Source organism: Lutra lutra, chromosome 14 (assembly GCF_902655055.1).
Source record: "Lutra lutra chromosome 14, mLutLut1.2, whole genome shotgun sequence".
Classification (NCBI taxonomy): Eukaryota; Metazoa; Chordata; class Mammalia; order Carnivora; family Mustelidae; genus Lutra; species Lutra lutra.
Window position 1 is genome coordinate 10197392 of NC_062291.1, and position 16967 is coordinate 10214358.

Below are 16967 nucleotides of genomic sequence, written 5' to 3' on the forward strand. Positions count from 1 at the left end.
TTCATGATATCAGGTCATACATCTAAGTCTTTCCATCTATTTCTAATTAATTTTTAATGAGTGGTTAAGATATGGGTCCAGTCTCATTCTTTTAAATGTAAATATCCCATTATTCCACACTGTTTATTGAAGACTTTTTTTTTTTTAAGATTTTATTTATTTATTTGACAGACAGAGATCACAAGTAGGCAGAGAGAGAGAGAGAGAGAGAAAGGGAAGCATGCTCCCTGCCAAGCAGAGAGCCTGACTCAGGCTCAATCCCAGGACCCTGGGATCACCACCCACGCTGAACACAGAGGCTTTAACCCACTGAGCCACCCAGATGCCCCTACTGAAGACTATCAAATTCAGTTTGCTGGTATTTATTGAGAAATTTGTGTTCCTTGGGATTAGTGACCTGTGATTTTCTTTTCTAGTAGTGTCCTTTTGCATTTTTGGTAACAGGATAATGCTGTCCTAATAAAATGATTTGGGGCATGTTTCCTTCTCTTGGATATTTTTGGAAAAGTTTGAGAAGAATTGGTGTAATTCTTATTTCAATGTTTAGTTAAATTCACCAGTAAGACTTTGCTTCTTTGCGAGATTTTGATTACTGATGCACTCTCCTTACAATTAATTGGCCTATTCAGATTTTCCATTTCTTCCTTGGCAAATTGTATGTTTCTAAGAACTTTTCCATTTTTCTAGGTGGTCCAGTTTGTTTGCTTATAATGTTCATAGTAACCTTTTACAGTCCTTTGAATTTCTGTGATATCTTTTTCATTTATAATGTTGTTGATTTGAGTCCTGTCTTTATTCCCTATGGCTAGACTAGCTAAAGGTTTGGCAATTTTTTTTTTTTTTCAGGGAACTAACTTAGTGTGGTTAATCTTTTCTGTTGTTTTTTTATTTCTATTTAAGTAATTTCTGCTCTACTCTTTCTTCTGCTACCTTCAGGCTCTGTTGGTTCTGCTTTTTCTAGTTCCTTAAGGTATAGAGTTAGGTCGTTTATTTGAGATTTTTCTTGGTTTTTCATGTAGGCATTTATTGCTATGAACTTCCCTCTTAGAAGTGCTTTAGCTGTACCCATTAATTCTGATATGTTGTATTTCCAGTTTTGTCTTAATAATTTTTTTTTAAAGATTTTATTTATTTATTTGACAGAGAGAAGTCACAAATAGGCAGAGAGGCAGGCAGAGAGAGAGGAGGAAGCAGGCTCCCTGCTGAGCAGAAAGCCCGATGTGGGGCTCGAACCCAGGACCTGGGATCATGACCTGAGCCGAAGGCAGCGGCTTAACCCACTGAGCCACCCAGGCGCCCTTAATAATTTTTTTTATTTCCCCTTAAATTTTCTATTGGCTTCATTGTTTGTTAAATAGAGTGCTGTTTAATTTCTCCATGTTCATGAATTTTCCAGTTTTCCCCTTTTCATTGATTTCTAGTTTTATGCCATTGTGGTCAGAGAAGATTACTGGTATAATTTCAACCCTCTTGAATTTACTAAGACTTGTTTTATGGCCTAACACATATTCTATCCTGGAAAATGTTCCATGTGCACTTGAGAAGAATATTCTGCTGTTGCTTGATAGAATGTTTTTGTATGTTAGGTCCATTTGGTGTACAGTGTTGTTAAAATCCACTCTTTCCTTATTAATTCTCTCCTGTATGAACTATTCATTGTTAAGAGTGGGATACTAAATACCCCAATTATTATTGTATTACTCCTTATTTCCCCTTCTAGTTTTTTTGTTTGTTTTTGCTTTATATGTTTAGGTCCTCTGGTGTTGGGTGAATAAATATTTATAAATGTTACATGTTCTTGATATATTGACCCATTTACCATTATTCAATGACCCTCATTGTCTCTTCTTACCATGTTTAATTTAAAATCTATTTTGTCTGATGTAAGTATAGCTTCCCTGTTTTGTTGTTGTTTTGTTTCATTTGATTACCATTTGCTTGAAATGTTGTTTTTCATCCATTTGCTCTCTTTGTGTTTTTTTTTTTTTTTCTTCTTCTTTTTTCTTTGTGTGTCTTTAAAGCTAATGTGAATCTCTTAGGGGCAGCATATGGTTAGACCTGTTTTTTTTTTCTTTTTTTTAAAATTCAATCATTCTGTCTTTTGGTTGGAGAATTTTATCCATTTATACTTGAAGTAATTATATTGATATGTAAGGATTTACTATTGCTATTTTGTTAATTTGGGGGGGGGTGTTGTAGATCTGTTTTTCTTTGTTTCCTATCCTGCTGTATGTTGTATATGTATGTGTCAATATATTTGTTATGAGTATGCTTTTACTCCTTTATTGGGTTCTTTTGTATAATTACTACAAGATTTTCCCTTGTGGTTACCACGAGGTTTACATACAATATCTTAATGTTTTAAGAACCTATTTTAATTCTTAAAAAAAATTTTTAAAACTAGAGCTGTGAGTTATGCACCATGGTTACCATATTGCAGAATCTAACTTTGATTATATCTTTACCATTACCAGTAAGACTTAAGCTACCTTTTTTGTGTTTTTGCACTGGTAATTAGTGTTGTTTAACTTCCATTCAAAGAACTTCCTCTAGCATTTGTTGTAAGGCAGATCTGGTAGTAATGAACTTCCTCAGCTTTTGTTTGTTTGGGAAAGTCTCTTTCTCTCCTCCCTTTTCTTAAGGACTTTCTGAAGGACCCAGCTTTACTGGGTATAGAATTCTTGGTTGACAGTTACTTTCTTCCTTTTTTTAAAATATGTGATGACATTCTCTCTGGCTTAAAGAGTTTCTGTTGAGAAATCTTCCAGTGGTCTTATGGGATTTCCCTTTTGTGTAACTTCTCTCTTTTCTCTTGTGCCTTTTTAAAATTCTTTCTTTGCCTTTTCCTTCTGACAATTTACTTGTAATGTGTCTCAGTGTAGCTCTATTCAAGTTAAACACATTTTGGGTCTTTTTGGCCTCATCTATCTGCTTGTATGTTTCTCTCCCCAGGTTTGGGAAGTTTTCTGCTATTATTACTTTAAATATACTTTCTGTCCCTTTTTCTTTCTTGTCACTTTTGGCAATTCCCATAATCTGAATATTGTGGGACTCTTTCCATTGTATCCCATAAATCTTATAGACTTTCTTCAGAGTGCATGATTTTCATTGACCTGTTCTTCAGGTTGTTGATTTTTTGTTCTGCATGTTTAATTCTACTTTTGAAACTCTCAACTGAATAGTTCAGTTACTGTATTTTTCAACTCTAGAATTTGTTTGTTCATTTTAATGGTTGCTGTTTCCTTGTCAAACTTCTTGTTTTGTTTTGAACTGTTTTCATAATATTGTTTAGTTGGTACAAAAGTTAATATATATGTAAATAGGTTCATAAGTATACATGATGCCTGTTAGGAGTTCATGTAAGAATATTTATTATTGCAAAATAGTTAACTGACCCTTTGTGGAAAATAATGACAGGTAGAGATACCAGAAAGGCTTTAAGAACAAGCAGGAGATAGCCAAAAATTTATTTAGTTTCTCCTCTGTGGCAGAGGACATGTAACCAAATGCTTTGGCAGAGAGATGACTGTTAGATTGATTCAGTGTAAAGACAATTGATCGCAAATAGTTGTATTTAAACCAGTTGTGGGGCACTTTTTAGAATTGGCCAGGAGATGCAGCATGTATCTTTTGGAATAATGATAAATGTCTAAGGAAATCCTTTATGAAGTTTATGTCAGTAGCCCAAATCTATTAAGGTAGGTTTCCCCTCCTTTTACCCTAAGAACTTTAAAAGTGGAATTTATTTGATGTTCTCAGTCTGTGATTCTTTTCCCTTTAAGCAGTGATATGGACAAAGTGTTCCAGTGAAAGAAAATGAATTAGCCATTTCTTAAGTGTTGTATAGCACCAGATGCATTATTTCTATTTTATTTTAATGATGAGACTATAAATATCACCTTGCATATTTGTTCAGCTTTTGAATAGAGAGACACTAGACGAGTGCCAGAAAGTTATATTATCTACAGTAAATAAAGAGGTACTCTAAAATGGTAGGATTATTGCTTCAGACATAAAGTTTTTCCTGAACTAGGATACCTAATTATGCCTGCTCTCTGTTTTTTCAGTTTATTAACATACCACTGTAATTGTCAGAGGCAAATGAGGAGGCTGAACTTCTAGGAGGTTTTCTGCAGGGTAAAACTGTAGGTCTAGGCAGATAGCACCTAAAGTCAGAGATGCCTCAGGGTCAGCCTGAGGGTCAGACCAAACAGCAGAATTGATCTTGACTCCTAAGAGCATCTTTTTGCTATCTGCTCAGTTTTATATTTTGTCTTGGCTACTAATAGACCTAGGCCCATCAGAACAGGGGAAAAAGAGAAAGGACAAGATGCTAGTGAATGGATTTTACCCAAGTGCTAGTGAGCAGGAGTGCTTAACTCAATCTTGTCAAATATTTTGGACATGCAGCATTGCTTTAAGCTATAAATAGAAAAAGTTGCAAAACCAGAGCATTAGTTCTCTTAAATGTATTTTTTAAAAAATTCTTTCTTTCTCTTTGCTTTTCTCATGCTAGGAATTGAGCTGGATGAAGATGGGTCTTTGGATGGAAACAGTGACTTAACAATTAGAGGACGCCTGCTGTCCCTGGTAGAAAAGGTGACATACCTGAAGAAGAAACAAGCTGAAAAACCAGTTGAGAGTGACTCCAAGAAGTCCTGTAAGCAGTATGGAAGGGCACTGGCACAGCGACTCTGCTGACATTTATTCATCCTTTGAACTAACATCATACTAGATGAGCCAGTGAGAAAACTGAGCTGGAAGCTTCCAAGAATCAGATTCTTAAGTAGATGGCTGTGGCTGCCAGAGGTAGACAGCAGCAACAAAATATGTTTGTAGGAAAAGATTGATTGTCAGCAGTATTTATAAGGGTGGGTGGGCTCCCCAGAGGACTACAAATGTGGATATTTGATCAGAGACTGTCAAGACAAAGTACAAAGGGAGTAATTTAGCTTTCCTATCTAAATACGATGCTAAAGGCGTTCGAATATTCTTGTACCAAGTTAAACCTTTTCTTAAAGTTTAAATAGGTAGTTGTCTGTTAACTGTATTTTGCTTCTGAGATATTTGCTAAACTGTTAGGCATTTCTGGTTCATTTTTATCCTGTTTAATTGAAGAGTAACACATTGGGGCAATGCTTCTCAGACACAACACTCATCAGAAGGGGTTCAAGTAGTAGGTTGGTGAGATCTATCTTACTAATTACCTCACATCTCAGTCCCTCTTCATTCTGTGATGCAGCCCACTGGTCTAGGTACAGTTTTTACTCAAAGAAGAAAAATCAACTCATGGAAAATTTTAGTTTTTTTGTTTGTTTGTTTTGCTTTGTTTTGTTTTTGGTGCTTACTCACAATGGAAACCTTTTATCCATACAGTGAACTCTAAATTTATTCTTTAGTATCACAACCAGATTTATTTGGATGAGGTCTTCTTCAAAATGAGAGTTCAAGGTTTCTTATGAACCACTTTTTATTATTATCAGGTTTATGATTTTCATCTATTAAAAATGTCAGCATGGTTTTGAGGCATGTAGAAGTATACTGGCATTTTATCTGCATTTTGGATTTGGTTAAAATTGGTAGTTTTTGTTTGTCCTTAAATGATGTATAGATTAAAGCAGGTAAACAGCTTCTTTTTAAAATCTGCCAGTGTATCAATGGTAGGAATTAGTACCTTATTATGTATGTGTTGATCACATCAACCCACTTAGCTTTGATAACTTTGCTCTTTATTTTAGGAGGTTTAAAAGTTCTGTTGCTTTTATGTATACTATACTGCATGACACATTGCAAGTAATCTTCTATGTATAGAATAGTTTTTCACTTTAATACAGCTTCACAATCAAAACATTTTAAGTGACAATTAAGGATCCAAATTATAGTAAAAATATATGAGGTCACTTTTGCAAGTGGCTCAAATGAAGAGAGAAAAAAATAGATCATTCCCTTGGATGCCCATGACTGATTTTATAAGGGAATATGATGTCACATCTTCTGGGAGGAAAATAATGGAACAAAGAAAATAAAAGTAAAAGTAATAGGACAAATCATATTGATTGCCCTATGGATTGCCAACAGCAATTTTGAAAAGTATAATTCTGAACAGCTAAAATTCCTTAATAAGAGTAGTTTTTAAGGAAAAGCTTGTGTATTTTTATTCTTGCGTGTTCATAACTCATTTTTACTGACATATGTATAAAATGTTTAAGTGAAATTTATTTTCCTCCAAGAATATTCCTAGCTTTTTCAATCTGGTTCAAATACAGATATTAGTTTGGGACTGTGAGAGGTAGAGTTGAAATGCCCAGCTAATTTGTCTTCTCTTATTATTTTCCTTTTTAAAAAACATCCATAATGACTTTATAGCCACTCTTCAACAGTTGATTTCTGAAACCATGGTCCGATGGGCACAAGAGTCTGTCATTGAAGATCCCGAGTTGGTGAGGGCCATGTTTGTGTTGCTCCATCGACAGTACGATGGCATTGGGGGTCTGGTCCGGGCTCTGCCAAAGACCTACACTATAAATGGTGTCTCCGTGGAGGATACCATCAACCTGCTGGCGTCTCTTGGTCAGATTCGTTCTCTGCTGAGCGTAAGAATGGGCAAAGAAGAAGAGAAGCTTATGATTCGTGGATTAGGGTAATTCATTTAACTATTACAACTTTTGTCTTACATATGTCTTCTTTTTACTTGTTAATCCCAGTAGTTGCACAGTAGGTATATTAATATAAATCCACTATTTCGATTACAGGCATGCCTCGTTTTATTGTGCCTTGCTTTACTGCACTTTGCGGACAGTATGTTTTTACAAATTGAAGGTCCGTGACTACCTTGCATTGAGCAAGTCTATCGACACCATTTTTTTAAATGGCATTTGCTCACTTTGTGTCTCTATGTGTCACAGGTTGGCAATTCTCACAGTATTTCTAACTTTTTATTATATCATAATTGTTATGGTGACCTGTGATCAATGGTTAGGACCCACTGAAAGTTCAGGAGATGGTTAGCATTTTTAGTTATTAAGTGTTTTTTAATTAGGGGATGTTCATGGATTTTTTTTAAAGATTTTATTTATTTGGCAGAGATCACAAGTAGACAGAGAGGCAGGCAGAGATCGAGGGAGAAGCATATTCCCCACTGAGCAGAGAGCCTGAGACAGGGCTGGATCCCAGGACCCTAGGATCATGACCTGAGCCGAAGGCAGAGGCTTAACCCACTGAGCCACCAAGGCTCCCCGACATGGATTTTTAAAACATAACACTGTTACACCCTTAATAGACTACAGTGTATTGTAAACATAACTTTCGTATGTACTGGAAAACAAAAAAAAATTTATTTGATTTGCTTTCTTGCCATGAGCTGGAGCCCAATCTGCTGTATTTGTGAGGTATATCTGTATATGATTATTAAGTGAGATTGTTGCTTTTCTAGACATTATATTTTAAAGCTGAATAGAAAAGTTGCTCACCAGCAAAACGTGACTGATTTTACAACTCGATGCTGTGGTGGCTATGATATGCAGCACATATTTTAGAGGTGCTTAGAATTAATTTTTCAGGGCTGCCTGGGTGGCTTAGTCATTAAGCCTCTGTCTTCTGCTCGGGTCATGATTTCAGGGTCCTGGGATCCAGCCCTGTCTCAGGCTCTCTGCTCAGCGGGAAGCCTGCTTCTCCTTCTCTCACTCCCCCTGCTTGTGTTCCCTCTCTCACTGTGTCTCTCTCTGTCAAATAAATAAATAAAATCTTTTAAAAAAATAAATTATTTTTTCAGTAATGTACAATCACATATAAAAATACAGGTTAATAAAAACACATGAAAATCCATACAGAGACAAACACTCACCAGCAGGAAATAGTATTTTGTCTGTATCCAACTGGACCTTGAAAAAGAATGGGGAAAACAACACAATTCTTTTGCTAGTTCAAAATCATAAGTGTGCTTCCTGTGAATTTAGGGATTAATGTTTATATCTCATGTGTAGTTTACAGATTCCTAAACTGAGAATGTAACAATTGGACCTGGAGGTATACTTTTCTCACCTCAAGTCACTGTGAAATCTTACAGGAAAAAAACTAAATACTATGAACGGTTAGCTTACAACCAAAATTGCAAAGCACATAAGGAAACAATCCTTCATCAGCAGGGTTCTTGCAGACACAATGATAGTGGGGTCAGAACACCTGTTTTAAAAATTTCAGATAAGACAATGCCAGAAAGAGACATAAGTTACTATATTTAAAATGGTTAAAAATACAAAGGGAATAAACCAATTTTCTAAAAATAAGATGTAGAGAAAAGTCCATAAAGATTTGAAAAAGATCCAAGTAGAGTTTCTAGAAATGAAAAATATAATAAATGACATTGAAAACAGTGAGTTAATTAAATTTGGTAAGATACAGTTGAAGAGAAAATTTAATAAGTTGGATCATAGATCTGAGAAAATTACTTAGTACTGCAGCACTGAGAGATAAAGATAAATTCAAAAGAGCAGTTATGAGACTGAACAGATAGAAGGTCCAGGATACGGTAAACAGGATTTCTGGAAAAGACAGAATAGATGATTTATGGAATGGGAATATTTCAAGAGCTACTGACTTGAGACTTTCAGAATCAACGAAGAACATGAATTCACAGATTATCCCAAAGGACACATCTTCCCTGCATAGGCAGTCAAACTGCAGTAAAACCAGTGATACTTGGATTATTTTAAAGGCAAGTTGAAAGAAAAGCCAGAATACTTACAAAAAAACAAAAAAAAACAAACAAAACAAAACAAAAAACCAACGCCCAACAGTATATGGAATTCTCAACGGCAAAACTAGAGATCATTACTCAATGGAATACCACACTCACAAATCCTGATGGAAAATAACCATCAGTTTAGAAGGTGTTACTCAATTGAGAATGCCATACCATAACCTTGTGCCCCATGGAAATTCGGGGATGAGGATTTATATCCCATATTTAAGAGTGAGGGCAAAACAAACATATTTCAGAATGTTTACTTACAGTTCATCAACCTTCTAAAGGCTGTACATTAGAGAAAAGATAATAGAACTCAGAATGGGAAGCAGAAGTTTTAGTGTATTCTTGGCGCATATATGCATAAATCTGGGAATCATTCACCAGCTTGCATAGTTTGGGAGTGTGAAAATAGAAGAACAATGGAAGCTTAAATTAAGCTTTATGAAGTCTATAAGAAAAAAATACTGAAACATAAGGATATAGAAATCGAATGTAGAATGTTGAAAAGTGAGTTAGAATATACATATTCTGCCAAAAAAAGTTAAAGAGAAAATGAAAGAAAGAGAATTAAAATAACTGTTGACATGTATAAAAAAGGATGTAAAGAAACAGTAAAAAAGTTTAAGAACCCTACAGATGGTTCTTCAAAAAACTAATGGAATAGAACAACAACTGTTTTCTTTGATGTAAAAAAATAATCCTGTGGGTAAAAAACAGAGTATAGAAAGATTCAGTTTCTGTCTTATTATTTATTTATTATTTATCTAAATTCAGAACACATACTGTATATTGCCCTTGGATCTATCAGGTGTTTGAAATAATTAAAATAAGCCTGAAGGTTATATTCCAAAATCGTTATCATTATTGCACAGCAAAAATAAATATACTAACAGAACAAAAGAAGGAGAACAGAAAAGTTTAAACAACAAAAGCAAATTTGATAGTCTTTAAAATTGTGTGAGCGTGAATCTTTTTCTTGGATACTAATACATTGATCTAAAATGTATTTGATCTAAAATTGTATTTAGATCTAAAATTGATCTAAAACCGAAAAAAGATTTCACCTAAGTGATGGTCATTAACCAAATGAGCAAGGAAGCCTTCCAGGAAATGCAGGGCACTTTCTTCTCAAATGAACATGTAACAGTAATATGTGCTGTTAACATGTAAATCACTCAGTAGTGATAAACCTTAAAATGGGGGTGCCTGGGTGGCTCAGTTGTTGGGCATCTGCCTTCAGCTGGAGTCATGATTCCAGGGTCCTGGGATCAAGCCCCACATCAGGCTCCCTGCTGGGAGAGAAGGCCTGCTTCTCCCTCTCCAACTCCCCCTGCTTGAATTTCTTCTCTCTCTGTCTCTGTCAAATAAATAAATAAAATCTTAAAAAAAAAAACCTTAGAGTCGCCTTGGTGGCTCAGTGGGTTAAGCCTCTGCTTTCCGCTCAGGTCATGATCTCAGGGTCCTGGGATCAAGCCCTAAATCGGGTTCTCTGCTCGGCGGGGAGCCTGCTTCCCCATTTCTCTCTCTGCTTGCCTTTCTGCGTACTTGTGATCTCTTTCTGTCAAATAAATAAATAAATAAAACCTTAAAAAACTTAAGATGATTATAAAACAAAATATAAAGTTATGTTTTTGTGGTATTAGGAATATTTCTTAAAGGACACATTTAATAAATGACAACTTGCCCTCCGAGTGGTAGACTTACAAAGCCACTTAATTTATCTAGAACGAAAGGCAAACAAGATTCTTTTCAAAACAAAATTGTCCGAAGTTGGGTCCTACAAAAGGATTTGAAGTAACAAAAGAACAATCCTGTGATTACAACTGTGCTTTGAAAAATTGAAGGTTCTCCTACTAAATATGTTACTGTCTTATGTGAAGGAACAAGAGGCCTTTCTTCACTCCATTTGTTCTTCACAAAATAGATCAGACCTATTTTAGTCCTCAGCGCCAATGTCATTTTTTTTTTTTTTTGAGTTGTGCTATCTAAAAACTCTTGTCATTAAAGCAAAACTAAACTCAATTAAAACAAAAAACTAAAACTGAAAAAAGAGAAGAGAATCATTATGCAGGAATCATACTATGTCACTGTTTTGATATACTTGATATACTTGATATAACTAAAAGTTAGCATATGACCAAATGAAGGGGTGAGTCCATTAAGGAGATGAGATCCGCAGGGAAAGTTTGTTTTCCTGTAGGCTGTGTGTTAAAATTTTCTTGTTAAAGCTGTGACAGGAAGTGTTTTTGTAGAAAAAAAAAAAAAAAACAATTTCTGTATTGGTTTGATTTACATTCACATAAAAATCAGCAGAGTTCTTTAATGACTACCGAGCAGTAACATCCTTAGGAATACCTCTACATACATCATATAATAACACATAATGAAATAATGATAATATGAAACATGTTGGGTGTCATCTGCTGGTTTTTCAAATCAAATGTTCATTTTTTTTTTAAAGACTTTATTTATTTGACAGACAGAAATCACAAGTAGGCAGAGAGGCAGGCAGAGAGAGAGGCAGGCCGAGCAGAGAGCCCGATGCAGGGCTCGATCCCAGGACCCTGGGATTATGACCTGAACCGAAGGCAGAGGCTTTAACCCACTGAGCCACCCAGGCGCCCCTCAAATATTCATTTTATTATTTTATTTTATTTTAATTTTAAAGATTTTATTTATTTATTTATTTATTTGACAGGGAGAGAGCATGACAGAGAATGCAATCAGGGGGAGTGGGAGAGGGAGAAGCAGGCTTCTCACCCAGTAGGGAGCCTGATGTGGGGCTTGATCCCAGGACCCTGGGATCATGACCTGAGCCCAAGGCAGATGCTCAACAACTGAGCCACGCAGGTGCCCCCAAATTCCATTTTAATTTGTTGCACTACTTGTACCTGGATTTGAGGTGTATTCCGTTTCTCTTTGAGAGTATGAGTCCTTTACATGTAATTCTCTGAAAAGGTAACACAAATATAGTAAGAAATTACACTACTGTTATTAAACATAGAAATACTGAATGTAGTACTAAAAATATCCTACATGAAAAGCAGATACTTGTATATCAATAATTTAAATAGGAATGTTCATAGAATGTGGTATAATAGTGATTCATATCTCTATGCTAAAGAAGATTGAACAGATATTTGGATATACATAAAATTAGGAATGATGTATCCAAAAATATATTTCATATAGATGAATGTTTACATATGTAGTGCATTTCTTGTAACTGAAAAGAACAGATAACTTGTATACTATTTTTGAGAGGTTATCAATATTTTTGGAGGAAATTCAATTAATTGTGCTTCTTAACTTTTGTTTTTATTAACTTTAATCATGACTGCACATAATTTTCTGTTCATGCCAGTAATTAATTCAAAAATATTCATCAGGATCTCAGATAAATTTCATTTAAGTTTTTCTCTGCCCTCTGTGCTTCTCCCCCATCCCCCAAACCTATATTGTCCCTTCTAGGGATATCATGAATAATAAAGTATTTTACCAACACCCTAATCTCATGAGGGCACTTGGGATGCACGAGACAGTGATGGAGGTCATGGTGAATGTCCTTGGAGGTGGAGAGTCCAAGGTAAAGGAAAACCTTTGATTATTAAGTTGCCAATGTACTTGACTCATGGAGTACATACACTCCTGGAGCATATTCTTAATGAGGATTTCTTAAATCATCTTAGGAGGACTTTTTTTTAAAGAACACCTTCTGAAAAAACAAAGCAAACCTTATAGAGTGAGAATTGGATATGCTACTAGTTCTTTCTTCCTTTGATATTGATAACAATTTCTGTCTTATGCTGTGTAATTTGTTGTCTCCTAAACTTTTCCTGTTTAGTGGTTAGTTAGAAACTTTGAACATAAATACTATACTGTTTTTTGAATTCTTAATTACAAGTGAATGTCCATCACATTAAAAGTCCAGAACACAAGCATGCTCTTCAGACCCAGACATGCCGCTTGATTTAGATGGCAGTTGGTTTCACTAAATTCCTGATCCAGGCCCAAATCTGAAGATGATGTTCTGGAGTTTTAAGACATAAAGTGAACTTCTTAAGTGATTTAAAGTTAAAATAAAGTGAAACCTTTCAGACTTTCAAACCTTCACAACTGAGTGAATAGAGTAATACAACAATTTCATATGGATCCGTATAATTTTATGAACTATGATTTGCAAAATATATTACACTGTTTTTGAAATTTTAAGATGTGTTTTCCAAATATGGGAGAGTTCGTATTTTTCATGTTTAAATTACCAGTTAGACAGACTTATAAAGATATTTATGAAATATTTATAAAAATTCTGATAAGGAGGGATTCCAGGGATCATCTGGGGTATCCTAGAATAAGATTAGATGCTTAAGGGAGATGTATTTGAAGGTGTCTGGCATGCGGGCCTTCTGGGTCAGGGTGCTCATTGTAGCAGACGAGTCATGTGCGAATCAGGGAAGATGTGACTCCTAGAATCTTAAAAATAGCAACACTTACAATAGGGATGCCCCAATGTGGTTTCAAGTAGGAAATAGGGTATTTTTAATAAAAGGTCTGATTGAACTTTTCCTCTCTTAGCCTAAATTAAGAATTATTATCCATTTTATTCCAGTTTTACACAACTGAATCAATAAGACTTAATAGTCTCCCAGGGAAACACAGCTGATAGTGTTAGTCCAGAATCACAGCCAAGTCTGCCTGATTGCTAAATCAGGCTTACGCCACCTATAGATTTAGGGCTGTAGATTAGTTCCAGAGCAACACCTTGATGGTAATGAGGTTTCTTCATTAATATTGGCCTTGATTTTCAGTGGCTCATGGACTAGATGAGTTGACGTGTAGACAATTGAAGGTCTTTAGTATTCAGTAGAAGGTCTTTAGTCTTTAGTAGCCCATGCAGACATGGGCTCGCATGGTTTAACAATGTAGTTGGACCTCAGCTTCTGAACTCAGTTTTCTGAAGACCATTTACTCCCACAGCTAACTAAATGTTCTTTATGTAGGAAATCACTTTTCCCAAGATGGTGGCCAACTGTTGCCGTTTCCTTTGTTACTTCTGTCGTATAAGTAGGCAGAATCAAAAAGCTATGTTTGATCATCTCAGCTATTTACTGGAGAATAGCAGTGTCGGTCTTGGTAAGTGAATTATGGCTTTTATTTAATCTTATAAGAAGAATATACATACTGTATTAAATTTTAAATTTTAATGCAAAGTAATTTTAGATTAATGCAGTGTGTGTTGTATTTAGAAATGAAATTTTAAGGGACAGTGTGTTTTTATATGGAATTTGTAGTTGTAGCACAAACCAGGTTTTGTCTCATCCTTGTTTGAATTAACAGCCTCACCAGCTATGAGAGGTTCAACGCCGTTGGATGTGGCAGCCGCGTCGGTGATGGATAATAATGAACTGGCCTTAGCTCTGCGTGAACCAGATCTGGAAAAGGTAAACAACATCCTCCCCTCTTGTGTTTGTGGGAGTTAGGCTTGTTTATGGTTGTTTCTCGAGATTATTGAAGTATAATCATAATAGAGTTGTATTTACATTGACACGATTATAGCATACATTGTATATTATAAACATGTTACTGGGACGCCTGGGTGGCGCAGTGGGTTAAAACCTCTGCCTTCGGCTCAGGTCATGATCCCAAGGTCCTGGCATCGAGCCCCACATCGGGCTGTCTGCTCAGCAGGAAGCCTGCTCCCCACCCCCCCTCTGCCTGCCTCTCTGCCTACTTGTGATCTTTGTCTGTCAAATAAATAAATAAAATCTTTTAACAAAAATTCTTAGAAAACATTTTACCTATATTATGTGGAACCTATAGTTGTAAATTACAAAGAACAAGAAAGTTGAGATCAAGCGTTCCCTCTGATCACATCTATTTCTCTCTGGAAAAGGAATCAACTTTTTTGTCTTGTAGGTTTCTGTCCTTTCATGGTATCTGTTGTTACTTTTGCTTTACTCATAGTTTTGATTTTTCCAGAAGTTGTTGTAACATGTCAAAGTACATTTTCTTTTTTTTTTTTAAGACTTTATTTATTTATTTGATAGAGAGGGAGAGATCACAAGTAGGCAGAGAGGCAGGCAGAGAGAGAGAGATAGGAGGAAGCAGGCTCCCCACTGAGCAGAGAGCCCCATGCGGGGCTGGATCCCAGGACGCTGGGATCATGACCTGAGCTGAAGGCAGAGGCTTTAACCCACTGAGCCACCCAAGCGCCCCTCAAAGTACATTTTCTATCATGTAGACATATATCCCTGATATACTAAGACCCTGAGCTCTGAGTGCTTAAGGCTGCATACATGTTTGCCGGAACATAGATAAATTTCCCCGGCACCATCATCATGACTGCATTTCAAGTGGTCTTCCTGGTCCTTCCCTGCTCCCCTACCTAGCAACCAGAATGAGCCTCTTAGAAAGTTCGTATTAGTCCTGCGTCCACAGCACTTCCAGAGACTTTCCATCTCACTTCAAGGAAAAGCTAAAGGCATTGTAACGGCTTCTAACTCAGCTGATTTCACATATCCCTCTTACTGCCAGCCATTCTCCTCGTCTCTTCCATCTGCTCCACCAGCCACACCGGTCCCCTTGCTTTCGCAGGAACTTGCAAGGTGTGCTCCTGCCTCGGGGACTTCGTGCTTGCTGTTCCCTCCATCTGCAATATTCTTTGCCAGATGTCTTCCTGGCTCTTTTCCTGAGGCCCTTCCAGGCATTGACCCAAGTCACATTTTTGTTAGCTCTTCATGTCCATGCCATTTAAAATAGAAACCTCCTCTCGTTTCCTGTCTTGTCTTCTTTGCTGCTTTATTTTCCAATAGTTGAAAAAATTATTTGTATATTAGAGACAGACACATTTTCGTATTATTTATATAAAACATACATTTGAGTATTTAAAAAAAATCAACTCCTGGGACGCCTGGGTGGCTCAGTTGGTTAAGCAGCTGCCTTCGGCTCAGGTCGTGATCCCAGCCTCCTGGGATCGAGTCCCACATCGGGCTCCTTGCTCAGCAGGGAGCCTGCTTCTCCCTCTGCCTCTGCCTGCCACTCTATCTGCCTCTGCTCACTCTCTCTGTCAAATAAATAAATAAAATCTTTAAAAAAAATCAACTCCTTATCATAAGGCCAGTGAATTCAGGGCATGTTTTTTTTCTCTATTGTTCACCACTTTGTCCCAGCTTTGAGAAAAACATTGGCATTGGAGAGGTAATTGAGGCATGAAAAAGTGAACTCTTTCCCAAACCCTTCTGACCTGCTGGTCATGGGTCACAAAGCTTTGCATCTTGGACTAACCTCAGGAGCATTTTCTTTCATATTTTAAAATCATTTTATCTGCACACTGAAATATGGCTGATATTTAAAAAGTTGACCATACCAAAAATTTTGGAGAGTGTGGAGCAAAGAAAACCCTCATCTATTCCTGTTGAGATAAAAAATGGTAGAGTCAGTTTGCAAAGCAGGTTGGCAGTTTTAACTTAAATCCTTCCTCCTCACAGAGAAAGAGTGTGGTGGGGGACAGGCAGAGGGAGAGGAGAGAGAATCTTAAGCAGACTCCATGGTCAGTGCAGGCAGGGTTCAATCTCACAACCCCGAGATCAGGACCTGAGCCGAGATCAAGAGTCAGACGCTTTGCCGGCTGAGCCACCCAGGCACCCCTAACTTAACAAATTCTTAATAAGTTTCTTAACAAAACATATACCTGTCATAAACATATACCTAGCCCTCCTACTTGTAGATACTTACTCAACTGAAATAGGAATTTGTGTGCATGAATGTTAGTAATGTTTTTCATCTTAACCCAAAACTGGGGACAGTTCAGATGTCCATCAATGGATGAATGGATAAGGAAATGCGGGCTATTTCCATGTGCTGTGGAATTCTTTTATTATGCAGTGAGAAGGAAGGAAGTACTGACATGTGCTACAATGTAAATGAATCTCAAAATTGTTATTCTGAGTGAAAGAAGCCAGGCATAAAAAGATACATACTGGATGATTGCATATATAAATGTTCTAGAATACACAAGCTAATTTGTAGTGTTACAAAGCAGATTATTAAGGCCTTCACTTGCAGGGAGGGATGGTTGGGGCCTGGTGGGTGATGGGAATGTTCTGCATCTTGACTGTGGTGTGTTTTTAAAAAAGCATAAATCTTTCAAAGTTCACTGAATCTATATTTTAATTTTTTATTTCTTTTTTAGAGAGCGCACGCACATGCACGCACATGTGGG

At 36.5% G+C, this 16967-nt stretch overlaps 1 protein-coding gene across 8 annotated transcripts in view; it reads left to right on the top strand.

Moving 5' to 3' along the window:
• Positions 1-16967, top strand: part of RYR2 (ryanodine receptor 2) — a 738447-nt gene that overhangs the window by 530926 nt on the left and 190554 nt on the right. For all 8 annotated transcript variants that reach the window (XM_047702071.1, XM_047702073.1, XM_047702075.1 and 5 more), the window contains 5 exons: positions 4517-4660; positions 6367-6640; positions 12218-12332; positions 13747-13879; positions 14084-14187. In XM_047702071.1, coding sequence (XP_047558027.1) covers positions 4517-4660; positions 6367-6640; positions 12218-12332; positions 13747-13879; positions 14084-14187 — 770 coding nt within the window. The remainder of the gene's footprint in view (positions 1-4516; positions 4661-6366; positions 6641-12217; positions 12333-13746; positions 13880-14083; positions 14188-16967) is intronic.